The following is a 15,670-nucleotide window of genomic DNA, read 5'->3' on the forward strand; positions in this document are numbered from 1 at the left end:
TTCTTGAGCAATTTATTTAATAGGAACAAACAACTTAAGTAGCTCTTTTGTCGACATTGTGAGTTAATCTGTGAACAAAGTCATTTTGACGTATCACACCAGGAAACTACAGGAATATGTTTTTCCTTGTCCTGATTTTAACTCACTTTATTAACAGGTAAACTTTATTAAAACAGAGCCATCCTCGGTGTAATGACACCTGTTCCTAATGAGAGAGGCTGCACAGGCCGACGTGAAAGAGACTTAAATCAGTCAAAGTCTGATTGTTTTCATGATGGAAGATATTGCATCTGTCCTCCTGTTAAAGACATGTTGGTCAGTATTTTGCTCTATATTTTTGAAAATGTTTGTTTTTCCCCAGGAGGAGGAAAAATGAGTGATTCACATAAGAAAAATAAAGGAACCCAATATCAGCAAAAGTGCTTTGTATTTTTTATGTAAAGAAGGTGATTTACCATTATACTGAAAACATCTTAAAAAGACGTTGAATTTTGACGGTGGATGCTTTTTGCCACTGTTAAGTTCATTCCTGATATTCCTTTACTCTGAGCGATCTATTTAACCCTGAGGATCTCTATTAAAGTAGACATCAATGGCATATGGTCAGTTAACAGATATTAAAGAATATATTATGTAAATTATCAAATAAGTAGTATCTATGGCTGTGCCTAACAAAACATAGAGGGAAATGTACGTTTTATATTTACTTGGGTTTTATTTATAAAGTCAAAATTTGACATAAGAAAAAAATAAAGGTACTTTTTTTCTCTTTTGTATTTAACCTCCCTCTAATTTACTTTTTTATTAACTCTCAAATATGGACTCGGTTGTTCATTTTGCCATTCTATTCCATGTTTTATTTTATTCCTAATGCTTCCATATTATTCTTATAATAAAGGGTAAGTTTTATTCTTATTCCTCTCATATTTTCTTTCGTCTTGCCCTGATAACCCTCTACACCAGGGGTTCCAAAACTTTTCAGCCCGCGACCCCCAAAATATAGGTGCCAAGGACTCGCGACCCCCACTGTCCCTCAAAGTGATTTAATGTGGCTTCATTGAGCTGGTCTGCAGAAAAGTAGCCCACCTATATGAGCATGTGTCTGTGTTTCCTCTGCAATTATGAATTAACTTACTGCTACTGATGCTTTTGATATTTAACTGTTCACTAACTCTAAACTTAGGAGTCATCTGGTAAAAAGAAAGGGAAAAAACTCATTACATTTTCTATTTTCAAGGTTTTATTTCAAGTTTAGATATTTTTTTACTATAACAGAATCCGAATCAGAATCAGAATCAGCTTTATTGGCCAGGTATGCTTGAACACACAAGGAATTTGACTTTGGTAAACTGTGCTCTCTTTATACAAGGCATAAGAATAAGACCTACAAATAAAATAATACAAAAATAATAACAATAACATCAGCTATAAATACAAAAGAACAACAAATAGGCATGACTAATATGTACAGGCTAAAATAATATGATAAAGTGCAGTGGTGAGTAGCAGAGGAAGTTTTTACATTATAAAAATAGTAGTTAAATAATACAAGAAATAGAAATATGGAATTCTGCTTGGAGAATTGTTGCAGAATTGTTGCATTATATAATATAATAATATTATATTATATATTATATAATATAATATAACAGGTAAAATGTATTATTTTTAGATAACTTTTAAAAAAAAAAACATTCTGGAGGACATCTCACGACCCCCCAGGGTGTCCCGACCCACACGTTGGGAACCCCTGCTCTAAACGAATCTTCTTTTGTATCTGTCTGAGTGCGTCTGTTTACGTAAAAATGTAAATCCTTGTTGAGTAAAGCTCCCATTGCTTCGCCCCCCAACAGATCCATACCATCCCTGCATTGTCTGTCACACTCCATCATCTCATCTCGTACAGACTCTCTGACTGCTGATGACATTATAATGCATATTACATTATATTATATAATCATCTTTGCTTTATTATATTATTTTATATTAAATTATTATTGTTTACTACAACTTACGGTCATATTATATATACCCATATTTATTTAATATTGCTTAATCTGTCATTACCAACCATAATCACCATAACCATGTAAACCTGTCACTACTGAAACATTTTAAATACTGCCTGTAATTACTGCTATTTAATCCATTTGTAACATTTGTATTTATCTAAATTCCATTTGTAACATTGTATATATCTACATTTTGTTATATCTTTATTCATCTATTTTTATTTTTACTTATTTTATTTTACTAATTGGACCTTCTTCTTGATTGTACTTATGTCTGGGTTGCTGCAACAACTGAATTTCCTCCCCGGGGGATCAATAAGGTAATATCTTATATCTTATCTTATAAAGCTCACAGCCCCTCTCTGTCCGGTAGGTGTCGCTGCACGCTGAGCTGAAACCCTCTCTGACACCGACAGGGCTTTTTTCTCACATTGCCATGCGACAGTTTTCCAAGTGCCAACATCATCCCTGGATCCACTGCGCATGCGCACGACGATCCCATTCTTGTCCTGCAGGCAGCATTCCGGGTGGAGAGTGGAAGAGAAAGAGAAAGGCAGGGTGGATTTTAAGGCCGTACACTTTATATTTACAACAAGAAAGCCTCGCTGTCTGGCCGAACAGAAGAGTGGAGCTTCAGCAGGATATGGTGAGTAGAAACATGAATGTTGTTGCTTCATTGTCACATTTTCTCCTTTGTGCTGCCTGTCTGTCTGTGAACTGACGTTTCATTGAAAGGAAGGGCTAGCTGTAGCTTTTATTCCTCACACACCTTCTCTGTCTGGAGCCGGAGAGAGATCAGAACACACACAATGAACATTCATATTTCATGGTGAGGAGGGGAGCACACAGAGGAGGCTCATGTTTCAGGTTAGGAGTGTTTGTAAGCTGTGTGTGTGTTAGGTTTGCTAGCAGTGATGGTCTGTCTGAGAGCTAACTGCAGCTCAGCTAACACTGTAAAAAAATAAAAAGAGGGGTGTGTGTTGGGTGTGTGTGTGGTAGACATCAAGCAAATGAGTGTGACAAGGTGGGGTGGTAGTTCAATTTAGCACAGATCACTAATCATTATGGGCTGATGTATTCATATAATAATCCCACAATTAACTGAAATGTCATCAGCATGGTTTGTGGTTTAATGGCTTCTATGTTCCAAAAATAGGTCAAATTATTGTTAAAAATGCTGTATGCAGAAATATAAATTGGAGAATGAAGCAAAGTTTTTGAGTTGGATGGCCTATGACACTAATCTCAAACCAGGGACTCTAAACCAAAGGTTCAAACAGTGGGCAAATAGAGGCACAACAATAATGGACACGTTAACTGAAAGAGGAGAAATCAAAAGGTTTCTAAAACTAAGGAGAGAATATGACTTAGGAAACAAAGATTTCTACATGTACCTACAAATTAGAGATTATTTCAACAAGAAGATAAAGCCAGATTCCCCATGTGAATTAAATGGATGGATTGTAACATTGTGTAATGCATACAGAGGTACAGTTAAGAGAGTAACTTCAGTGTATCAAAGTATGGTGAGAAATAGAGCAACATCCACTCTGTACTTTAGAGATGAATGAGAAAAGGAACTGAAGAGAAGGAACAATGGCATAAAATGTGTAGGACACAGAGCAGATCATCAAGCTCTAAAGTGTGGAGGGAATACGGATGGAGAAATAGAGTGAGTTTTTTCATCACTCCGAAACTTAAAGGAACATTCTCACCTGTTCCACAGCCTTGCTGGAGGCAGCGTGGTGAGCACGATGTTGATCACGCTAATGCTTTTTGGCAATGTGTGAAAATGACTGAGTACTGGGATGAAGTGTGGAAAGGAATGACAGCAATTTTAGGTTATGAACTTCTTAAGACGTGTGAAGTGCTGTATATGGGAAATTTAACACAGGAAAACATGTACCTGGTTGGAATACTATTGCTGGCATCAAAGAAAGCTATAACAAGAAAGTGGTGTAAGGAGGACCCCCCCCACTCAGAGACACTGGTTGGACATTGTGGAAAAACTACACAATATGGAGAACTTTACACACAATTTAAGACCCCAACAATCTGCCTGCCAAGGGAAATGGAAAAAGTGGACTGACTTTATAACCCATCAGAAAGTCTGAGGAGAATTGACTATTTTAAAGACGTGTGTTAACTGACACCAAAGTTTGTATAATGTGTTTATTTTGATGTAACCTCATCAAGAAAATATAATAAAATATAAGTTAAAAAAAAAAGCTGTATGCTCTGGAAACTGCAGCATATACAACATTAAAACAAAAACATACTTAATATATTCCTTTTTAAAATATCACATCCATTTAAAGCACCTATAAGGAGTTTTTAACTGGTGCTGAAGCAGGCGGAGATACACTGATGTCTTTTCATGACCTACAAAACCAAACTAGACTACTATAGACAGGACTGATTATTTAATATTATTGATTTCACTGCTTGTCACCACTGCCACAGGGTAGGTGTCATGAATACGTCACTGAAGAAACAGCCTTCCACAACGTATGAGTGATACATTTGACTCCAGGATGAGATTCGTGTCCATAATGCTCCCAACACATGCACAGGACAAAGACAGCAGAGCGGGGTGTACTGCTGTGCCCACAGGAGGCACTAGACTGGACACAAAATATTTCTCACAGGAGTTTTAAACTCAGTTTCAGGTGACTTAGCATTACCTTCCTAAAGTACTCATGGATAAACTAAAGCTCCTGTGGGAAACTTTTGGTTTGTGTTGATTTTGGCCCCTCCTGTTGTCAAATCAGTACCTCTTGTCTTTGGTGTTTTTGTCCCTTTTTGTAGAGCTAGATTATTTGTTCTTGAAGTTAAAATGTTGGATGTCAATTCTAAACATGGGAATAGTTTCAAACCGTGAAGTCAGTGTGTGTTGGAGTAATCCCCGGATGAGACTGAAGGCTGCCTTGAACAGCTCGTCCAAAAAGTCAGACGAGAAGTAGCAAGAAGCAGATCTGTGGTTCAAAACATACGGCCATATCTCATTTGTAATTTTAAATAGAAAAACACGACTTTGCAGCATTGCAACAGTGGAGGAGGCTCCCAAAGTGCTCGATAGGGCTGGCTTAAATGAAGCGCTTTACACAGAGGCTGAAATAAGTAGTTTAAAGACACTAATCTGAGATAAGGGAAGAATTATTGGAGCTGTAAATCATGCAAAGCTACTGCAGAGCTAACAGAAGGACGATGTAAAGCCTGAAAATGAGCAGCAGCGCTTTCAGAATATAACTATGGAAATAACCAATCATGACGCTGGTAGTAATATTTCATCTTTCAGGTCATGAAGTGGATCAGGAGAAGTTTATGTTGGTTTCATGACCAGCTAAAAACTCCTCACTGGAGCTTTAAGACCTCAGCAGAGGGGTACACAGACCATCCTCAGTCAACTAGTGTTAAGTCTGCTATGTGTCCTAGACATGCACGCACACATAAACTTACTGAACAAACAAACTTAAAACACACACACAGTCTATGCATTTTCACACAGTCTATTTCAGCACTTCCATTTTGTTTGCATATTTGTGCAACGGTAATGTGATGCACTGAGGAGTCTCTTGGACTCTTAAACTCGCACATCAGCCAATAAAATACTGATTTCATACCCGGGCAATGAAAAAACAAACATTTCCTGATCATCACTCAATGGCTGTATATCACCAACACTTCCTGGGATCACTGTCGCCTCCACTGGAAACTCAAGCTCTCAGACAGTACATGTTGTTCTGTTGGGATTTTTCCAATGTGAAATGATGCCAGATTGTCGCTCTGACTGACTTTACTCTCTGAAAGCGCCCCTCTGTAGTCGTTACCTGCAGTCACATCAATGTGTTCCTGATATCAGTTCATTTACACTCTAAATCAGAAGTTTCCATTGGCAGCTCTTAATTGTACAAAGTGTGAACACAGTGCAGCACACTTTACTGTCTGAACCATAGACTGTATAAATAATGCATGTAGTATCCGTGACGTCACCCATCAGTTTCTGAAGCGCTGTTTTGAGGCCAATCGTCGGCGGCAGCCATATTGGAAATGTTGAACTCAACATAACTGCTGTCGAGCGATTGTGATGTAAAGAGGCGGGGTTTGAGCCTCCTCGCCAACAGCTACAGTGTTCCCGCCTGTCAATCAAGTCAGCTTCATCTCTTGTAATGGAAGACTCGTAATCTTAATACCTTCGAAAACGCTGCGTTATGAAAAAATTCACCCCCTGTACAGTGTTGTCGATCGAGGAATGAGCTATCTAGACTACACTCATCTTTTGTACCAGACTGTAAACATGTTTATTTCTGCTGTAAAGATCTGCTTTTTTGAATTGGTGTGTATGTGGTTTCTGGTACTTCTGCAGCTAGCCTCAAGCGGATCCTTGTTGAACTGCAGTTTTTAACACTTCTGCATGGGCTTCATTTCTTGCGGCCGGAGGTTGCCGCTTGGTCTGAAGACGGCAAACATGAAGTATATTATTTACTGTTAAACCAAGATGATGCAGGGCTTCCAAATCATGACACTGGATTGACGCCATGACCCAGGACCTTAATACTTGCACGTTTCTGCAATGACATGACTCTGCAAGTCTTTCTCTTAGATGAATAACTTTATTAAGGAATGTGGAAATATTATTAAAGGATCACAGTCTGTTCATTTTTAATGGTCTGCTTCATATGCTGCAGCGAGAATCGTAGAGTATGTAGAGAAGGTGAACTATGCAGGAGGAACCGTGTGATGACTACATTTATAAATCATGTGCATTCAAGCCGCAACCTCCGGTCTTAAAATATGAGACCAATGACCAAAACTGCAGTTCATCGAGTGTCCACTTGAGGCTGGCTGCAGAAACACCGGAAGCCACATACACATCAATTCAAAAAAGCCGATGTTTACAGCAGAAATAAACATGTTTACAGCCTGGTACACAAAACGAGTGTAGTCTGGATAGCTCATTTCTCGATCTATTAAGATTCCGAGTTTTCCATTATGAGAGGCACAGCTGACTTGATTGACAGGCGGGAACACTGTAGCTGTTTGCTAGGAGGATCAAGCCCCGCCTCTTTACCTCACACTCGCTCTACAGAAGTTATGTTGAGTTCAACATTTCCAATATGGCTGCCGCCGACGATTGGCCTCAAAACAGCACTTCAGAAACAGATGGCTGACGTCACGGATACTACGTCCATTATTTATACAGTCTATGATTGCATTATGTATTCTGCAGAAGAGATATATTCATGATGGTGCAACTTTGAAAACCTGTTTGCAGATATCCGTGGGAGGACAATATCAGTCAACCCATATATTGATCACATTACTTCTCCCTCAGTGATGATGTCAGCCTGTATCATCCCTGCTCAATAATCTAACAATAAACTGAAAGCATTATAGTGCAGCTGTTGCAGTATTTAGTATAAAAGGATAACTTTAATATTGCTTTATGTTTCAACAACAAGGCTGCTCTGAAATATTCACAAGTTATTGCACCACAGGGTCATAGTCCATCGACTCTATCTCAGGTTTGTATTTCACTTCACTGCACAGGAGACCCACATCTGATAGCGATGTTGTTTGAGCATTCCTTTCAGCTAGATACTCTTGTTGTCACACGGAGGCCTTGGGGTGTTTTGAAGGGAAGAAGAAGAAGCACCCTCAGCATATGACTGGACAATGTCAAACTGGAACTAATAGTCTCCACAGTGACGTCCATGTTTGTTTGGAGTTGCTACTGAAGCTCTTCCCCTCAGCCGTTGTGTCTCCATGGTGCTGCTGGTTTGTCAGACTGAGCAGTGAAGCTGTCAGACTGAGGTGGGGGGGTGTTGATGTTTGGGGAGGGGAGTTCATTCACAGCCTTGATTGAACTGTTTGTCTGCGTGATACTTTGGAAACCTCAGCTATAACTTTCAAACCCTCCAAGCTTCTGTTTGGCTTTGAGTCATATTCAACTTTTCACGTGACACTGACACCATTAAAGAAACTGATTCAATAATAACTGTGAAGACTTAGCTCAACTAAGAATTCAAAACACACCACCCTCCACTTCAGCACACTTCTGACTGTGAGGGTGTAGCTGCAGCTGTTATGCTCCACAAGCTGCATTACATTAAAACACACTTGCATTAATTGGCTCCAAGCAAAGCCTTTAAATCATCGTTTCTACATCTGGATACAGAGAGGTTTGAATGCAGGATTGGTTGGAGTAGAGCAGTGTTGATACTACATTGCACATGCTTTTTAAAGTGGTTACCTCAAAGATTAACTGCATTGGTCACCATTTCCTCTGAAGGCTGTTGGCTGGGGTTGAGGTAGAGGCTGTGTGCAGGCCAGTCAAGTTTTTCCAAGCCAAACTGGGAAAACAACTTCTTGCTTTGTTGCTTTGTTCAAGGGGTCATTATCATGTGAAAACAAGAACAGGACAAACAGAAACTGCTGCTACGTCGACTGAAGCAACAACGAAGGGGCTATAATTAATAAAATCCACAACAGAAATCAAATATAAAATATTCTGATGATTGTTTTCTGTTTAATTTAAATCTCCTTTCAAGCACAAATGCAAAAATGTGTCTTTGGTCTGATTGCCAATTTTTCAGGTTCAAACCTTTTTAACACAACATTTTGTTTGAAATGTTGTGTCCCTCTACCCATGCAAAATCAGAAAGTAAATTCTTTAAAAAAAATGAGATAGAAAGAAAAGTAAAAGAAAAGAAAAAAAATATATAAAAATGGTATCAAAAAAGTTTTTTAAAAATATTCAAAAACTAAGATTAAAAAAATACATAAATAAATGTATAAATTACCAAAAAAAGGCATAGCTTTCTATATTGTTTATTCTATAAGTTACTTTTTCCATCGTGTAAAAGTTCTCTACTGTTCCTAACCATTTGCAATTGGAGATTCCTTTTTTTTGCCAGTTTCTTGTGATTTGCTTGAGTGCTGTTATTCTCAATATCCAGAATAGGCATAACTCACTTTTTAGACCTTTAGGACGTGCTCCCAGGAGTGTATTGTGTTTTTCTACATAGCTTGTTTTGCTGAACAAGCTTGTTTTGGCTGATTGCAAAATTTCCGGTGAAAGAATTCTTAATATCTCTGAGTTTTTAAATGTAGGACAAACAAACAGAAATGTAATAAAAATATCAGCTTTTTCAGTTTCATCAGCTTTTTTCTCTTTTATTGAGTTGATGCCATCAAGAAGAAATAAAAAGAGAACAAAACAAATTAAATCAATCAATAATAAAAAGACCATACAGGGAGGCAGACTGGTTAACCAACACAAATGTTCTTTGTGATGGAGCGATGATATAAGATGAGTCTGGTGCTTTAATTTGTTATGTCCAACAAACAGCTCAAGACCCTCTGACTCTTTTGATAACCGAAGAAACATAGATGCTGAAAAAAGGTTAAATTGATTAATCAGTAGACAAAAATAGTTTGCAGCTACAAAAGTTTTGATTGATTCAAATCAGCTAATAGATGCGGTTTGGACAATGCTGCACAGTTTTAAAAGTGTTCCCCAGCGGACAGCCAATGTTCACAGACTTTTGTGAATACAGTTTAAAACACTAAGTAAGTCTTTTTTTTTAATATAACAATAGTAGACGTTTGTTGAAGATTCATTGCACAATAGATTTTTAAAGAAAAAGCACACCATGAAACAAAGAAGTTTAAGAAGGTACATAAATGTCTGTGGTTTGGCTGGTATCCTAAATGGAAAGATATGTTTAATGTGTCTTTTTATACATACTGAGTTGATTCAGTCTTGATCTGATTATAAGGAGAGATGGAATTATAAACTGACACTGTTTAATTGTTTGCTCTCCTTTCTGCTCCTTCAGGGCTCTCCAGGCCAGATCCCGGGACTAAACATGGAGCTCTAAGTTAGCTCTCTTCATCCATCTCTATTTGCTGCCTTGCTTGCTGCTCGCCAAAACCACCTCCACTACCCTCGCTGTAGCGGTTTGGCTCAGACTCCTCCAAGAGAAGAAGAAGAAGAAGAAGAAGAAGAGGGGAAAAAAAAAACCCAAGTAGGAGGGAGCGGTAAACTTTCCCCAGCTGCTGTCCAGACACACACATGCTGCATTGCTGCCATTCCCCAAGCCCTGCTCCATCCATCTCTAGGGAACACTCACTAGCTTGCTAGCAGGCTAGCACTTTGCACAAACACAAGGCCTGTCCTCGCGGATAAAAATACAAGCAGACTGTGCGCAGTAGCCTCTTCTTTTATTCTCCCTTTTCCGGGTCACCCTGCAACACTGGCTAACTGGGGCTCCTTTTGTTGAGCTGTCATTCCTGCTGCTCTGAGCGGTGGAGGATTTCTAGTAGCCAGTCAGGCAGTCATTCATTCATACAGACAGGCTGAGGAAGCCAGAGGGATTGGTTATCACAGGCCAGGATGATGGAGCCCAACATGGAGAGCTGCCTGGTCCAGGTCCTGCAGAAGGACATGGGTCGACGGCTGCAGGTGGGGCAGGAGATCATTGAGTTTATTCTGGACAAAGAGAAGTCCCCCGACCTGGAGCAGGATCAGACGATGCTGGACAAGATGGTGGACGGCATCGCCAGCTTGTGGGTCAACTGCAGCAACTTCAAGGTAAACTCAATAGGGTTTATGGGTGCGGGTAGTTTCGGGTTGTGGGCAGGTTTCCACACACCCGCAGCTGCACAGGATTCAACCTTGACAACAACCACAAAGCTTTAGGAGATCCCCCGTCTAGATCCTGTCTGATATAAAGCTGCATCTCTGTGTGTCAGTTTGAATCTCAATTAACAAATCATTTTCTACCCTCGGTCATTTCTGTCAACTCTCATGGAGCATCAGTGCAGGACGTTGTGTTTTTATGCAGCATGCTTGAAGTGATGAAGCACATTCAACTGTAAGTCTGTTTGGGATAAAAAGTCAAGAGCATTTTAAAGGAGGCATTCAGCATTTTAAATTCATGGACCCGATATATTCTAAATGGATTTAAAAGTGCAAAACATTTTATGATTGTTCGTGCAGTTTGCGTCAGCTAGAATCCATGAATCGGGCTGTAATGTAATCTTTGGAGACAAATCCCTCTGCAGGATATGCATCCACTAAAATGTTTGTTTTTAAGCCTCTTACAATTTAGATAATAGACTATAGACTATTTTGTAGAGGTAAGTTATTATTTTAGTAATCAGAAACTGCCAGACTCGGTTGACAAAGAAGTAATTTTCCTTCCAAACATGCAGGTGTTGCTGGTCCGCCAATGCCACTACTGTTTGGTTTTATTGAGTCATTTTGTTTCATTCTCATGGATCTGGACAAACAATTTAAAACACTAAACTCACACAACAAACTAAACAACCATGACAGTGGCAGAACAGCAACTCCCATGTCTTCATTTGTGTTCAAGGAGTCTGTGTTTGTAAAAAAGAGAAGCAGGTGTTCTGGGTCTGCCAATGCAATGATCGCTTAATGACGACAGATCCGTACCGCCTACAAGAAACTAATTAACCAATCAAGGCAGTGGAAGATCAGCAACTCCCATGTTCTGTAAAGAAAGCATTCTTTTTTATATCAAGGGTTTCTGGGTTGAAAGAAGGATCTTGCTCTTAAAGGAAAAGATCTAAGCATGTAAGGATCCTTTTCAAGATATTGTCAGACACTGAGTAACATTCAAAGCCTTCCAGAGTTTACAACAAGAGAAAATAGCGGGCATACTTTGAGCTTGTATTTGTACAACACTTCCCTATCATTGTACATTCACATAATGACCTCGTTCTGCCTTGTTTAAGGAGGGATTTCCAGTTTTTCTGACTGTTTGCTGTGCAGAAACTGTTCCCAGACAGGCAACACCACACAACATCATTGTCCCTCTTCTCCATGGAGCTAACCCCCATTCTTCTTCGGTGACTGATGTGTGCGTTATTTTGGAGTTCAAACTAGGGCACAATTTTATCTGACCCTGAGTTGTGATTACATCAGCAGTTCTCTCGGTTTCCCGACCACAGGTCTCTTTCTCTGCCATGAGAGTAGGAACACATTGTTTACCAAAGCTCTGATTTCATGTGGGGATATGCTGCTTTTGCTCAGTGTGGGCCTGAAAACGTCAAAGATATCTGCCTGAACAAAGCCAAGCCTGCACCCGATGCCCTACATACTGCAGCTCAGCGAGGACGGAGAGGACTCGTGGTTTAGTTTGTCTTCTAGTGTCTCTCTGTGATATATGCTGCGCCGAGATGGTAGCTTTTATATGTTGCAAATTACAATGTGTCTTGCATGTCTGTGTTTTTGCTCTTGGAAGTCTGACACATGCTTGAGAGAAATGGTGATGAGAGGGGAGGAAGAAGAGGTTAGAGAGGCTTTACTTGGATCCGGCCTTGTTTTGTTTGTAGCTACTGAAAGGCCTAAGAGTCAGTACTTTTGCAGACAAACATTCCCCATGTATGACGTTGTGTTGGCTGTTTTTCACTGTTTTTGCTGAAACATTGAAACATACAATTACTTCCAAAATGCATCCTATGGGAAGAGGCGGTCAAGTCAGTTCTGGCATCATATTTGGATAAGAGAGTAGTGCTGGACTGGGGGAAGGGGGGAAGTTAGGGCTCAGTTACAACCTTTGCTGGTGAAAAAGGGAGGCAGGTGGGAAGAACTGCAGTCCCTTGAATGTCCACTTGAGGCTAGCTCAAGAAGCAACCATTAACCCCCATATTCAAATGACGATTTTTACTGCAGAAACCAACATATCGTTGTTGTTTGCCAGGAGCCCAAGCCCTGCCTCACCTCAACTTCTTTACCTGAGTCTAGGTTGATCAAAAGTTAGGTTGAGTTAACACCTCTTCAGGAACCAATGGGTGACATCATTGGGACTGTATTTTTTAAAGCCTGTAGTAACAGCTTACAATAGTGCTAGCTTGGTTAATAAGGTCAGTCCATTATTTACATTAATGGTTACGTAAATGGGATGCTACTTTCAGCTTGAAGCTTCAAACTACTTATCCGAACTGGACTTGAAAGCCTTTCTTTCACCACACATGAAATTTTGCAGATCTCAAGGTTGCCTCGCTCCAAAGAATATCTTGCTTGGTTGCATATTTTCTACTAAATGTGACCATAATCTAACAACTGAACATCATGATATAGTCAAGAGGACTTGACGGCAGCAGTTTAAATCTTACTCGTATTGAAAAATGTCTACTGAGGTGATAAACCAGCGAAGAGTAGACCATAGACTGTATGAATAATGGACGTAGTATCCGTGACGTCACCCGTCTGTTTCTGAAGCGCTGTTTTGAAACGAATCGGCGTCGGCAGCCATATTGGAAATGTTGAACTCAACATGCTGTTGAGCGATTGTGAGGTAAAGAGGCGGGGTTTGAGCTTTAGGTAGCCAACAGCTACAGTGTTCCCGTCTGTCAATCAAGTCAGCTGTGCCTCTCATTGGAAGACTCGTAATCTCAATATTTCACCCCCCGTACAGTGTGTGCCGATCGAGAAATTAGCTATCCACACTACACTCGTCTTTTGTACCAGGCTGTAAACATGTTTATTTCTGCTGTAAAGATCGGCTTTTTTGAATTGGTGTGTATGTGGTTTGCGGTATTTCTGGAGCCAGCCTTCAAGCGGACACTCGAGGAAATGCAGTTTTTAACACTTCCGCATTGGCTTCAATTCTCGCGGCCGGAGGTTGCCGCTTGGAGTAGACACATCTCATCAAACCTCTTTACACAACATGTGAAGTCGCCCCCTGATGGCCATTAGAAAGAGTGCAAGTTGGAGTTAATTCACCTTATGCACTATCACAAAAAGACATCAACCCTGCTGTGTAATTAAGGCAGGTGTTGATGTTTGGTAGTTGTCAGGTTTGATTGGACTGGTAAATAAGAATGCATGACTCTCCTTTGTATTGGCACTACTCGTGTTGTTGTTAGTTAACCCAGAGGAGACACTTTGCTCAGCACAGGCCTTGGTGATCACTTGGCAACAAATGTGGAAACTATTTATTCTGAGAGAAAGAGAGAGAGAGGGCGATGGATTCATTCCCCATAAATGGAGCTTTGGGCGGAAGCCTCTAATAGCAAGCAACTGTTTAAAGACAGAGCCTTACAGTCTTTACACTCGACCTACCTTAACTTCAGAGCACTGTTCACTGTGTCCTCTCTGCTGCACAGACATTCCTCTTGTGTTTGTCCAACAAACATTAGGTTGTTTACTGTTGGTTACCAGACAAGTAGAAGTGGTGAAAACTCTTTGCAGGGTAAGAGCGAGTTTTAGCAGCAACTTTGATTTTGTGTCTTAAGTATTCAAACATAAAAGGCTCTTTGAGGGAACCTGCAGCATAACGTTAGTCAGGTTTTACACCCAGAACAAGTGCACATTGTTGAACATATTGCATTTTAAAAGTAAGAACATTTTAGAATGATGCCACTGCACATTTGAGAAGTCCATCTTGCTTAACGTGGCGACTTAACCCCCAAGGTGTGTTTGTAAAGGTAACTAACACTGTAGTATAAAGTACTGCTGTGCTTTGCTCTCTGTCCCTGTACCTGTAAAAACTTCTGCTGCTGCTCAGGTGGATTTTTTCATAAGAGATGAAAACACAGAGTGTCATCTTTCACTTTGAACACTTGAAGCAGGGGTGCCCAACCTTTTTCAAAACCAAGATCTACTTTCTAAGTTGTCAGTGTACCGAGGTCTACTACAGTTATATAAAACACACAGAGGTTCTGGTCTGCAGTAGTAGCCTTCCTCAATACTTACACAACAGAAACAGAAGTAAACCACATAAAGGTCAAATATGGAGTACTTGTAGAAATTAGAAACGCAAAAATACATGTGTCACTCTACCTTTGTGGGATCTCTGGCACTGGGAGGAGGCAGCTAACTTTTAACTCACACACTTTCTGTCTACGTAGAGCTGTTTTGGCTGAAGAGTCCGTCTCGTAGCATTTGTGCGCCGTCTTAAAATGCCGCTCCAAGATCCCCTTCTTTGGCAGGGCCACGCTTACTTCAAACAGACTTTGAATTCCAGAAAACAAAAAACAGTCCTCTCCCACTTGGGGTGAAAATAATACACCTTTTCTGGTTTACTCCCTGCCATTTTCGTACTGTGAAAAGGACGCTGGCTAACTGAAGGATGGACAGCTGTCACCTTCCAATCACACCCATACCCCGCCAGGTTGACTCTGAGTCGCGAGGCAACGTACCCATAGTGCCACCTTAGCGCAACAGGTAGCCAATAGCTAAACTGTGATGTGTTAAAGTTAGGTTTGTTTTTTTCTGTGATGTGCTCAGGTGTATAAGGATATGTTTGGAACAAACGGGCGCAAATACACCAAATGATGCCACGTTATTAGAAGGGAAAAAAGTTTTTCCAGCTTCTCACGATCTGCATGGTTCCGGTCTACGATCGACAGGTTGATCGCGATCGACTGGTTGGGCACCACTGACTTAGAGTAACCTCCTGCAAAGCTTATAATCCACACAAGTGTGCTCACACTAAAGTTGAAGCCATTTCTTAAACCCCTGAAATAAAAAAAGTGAATGTGAGACGCCAAAAAACTGAACATTACTCTCTGAAAAAGCATGACTTCAGACGTTAAACATCTTCATCATGATTATGTTTCTGTTTTCTATATTCCATGTTCATTTTGCATCGTTTCCTACTGTTTATTTCAGACAACTGACA

At 40.1% G+C, this 15,670-nt stretch overlaps 1 protein-coding gene across 9 annotated transcripts in view; it reads left to right on the forward strand.

Moving 5' to 3' along the window:
• The first annotated feature begins 2,471 nt into the window (after nucleotides 1-2,471).
• The window catches only part of clasp1a (cytoplasmic linker associated protein 1a), a 109,883-nt gene continuing 96,684 nt past the window's right edge, over nucleotides 2,472-15,670 (forward strand). For 5 of the 9 annotated variants that reach the window (XM_034693659.1, XM_034693662.1, XM_034693664.1 and 2 more), the window contains exons 1-2: nucleotides 2,473-2,658; nucleotides 9,854-10,608. In XM_034693659.1, coding sequence (XP_034549550.1) covers nucleotides 10,411-10,608 — 198 coding nt within the window. In that variant the 5' untranslated portion in view covers nucleotides 2,473-2,658; nucleotides 9,854-10,410. Of the gene's footprint in view, nucleotides 2,659-9,853; nucleotides 10,609-15,670 lie in introns of all 9 variants that reach the window. The other 4 variants (XM_034693656.1, XM_034693660.1, XM_034693657.1 and 1 more) reach the window with 3 other exon arrangements.

The sequence above is a fragment of the Notolabrus celidotus genome, chromosome 10 (assembly GCF_009762535.1).
Source record: "Notolabrus celidotus isolate fNotCel1 chromosome 10, fNotCel1.pri, whole genome shotgun sequence".
NCBI lineage: Eukaryota > Metazoa > Chordata > Actinopteri > Labriformes > Labridae > Notolabrus > Notolabrus celidotus.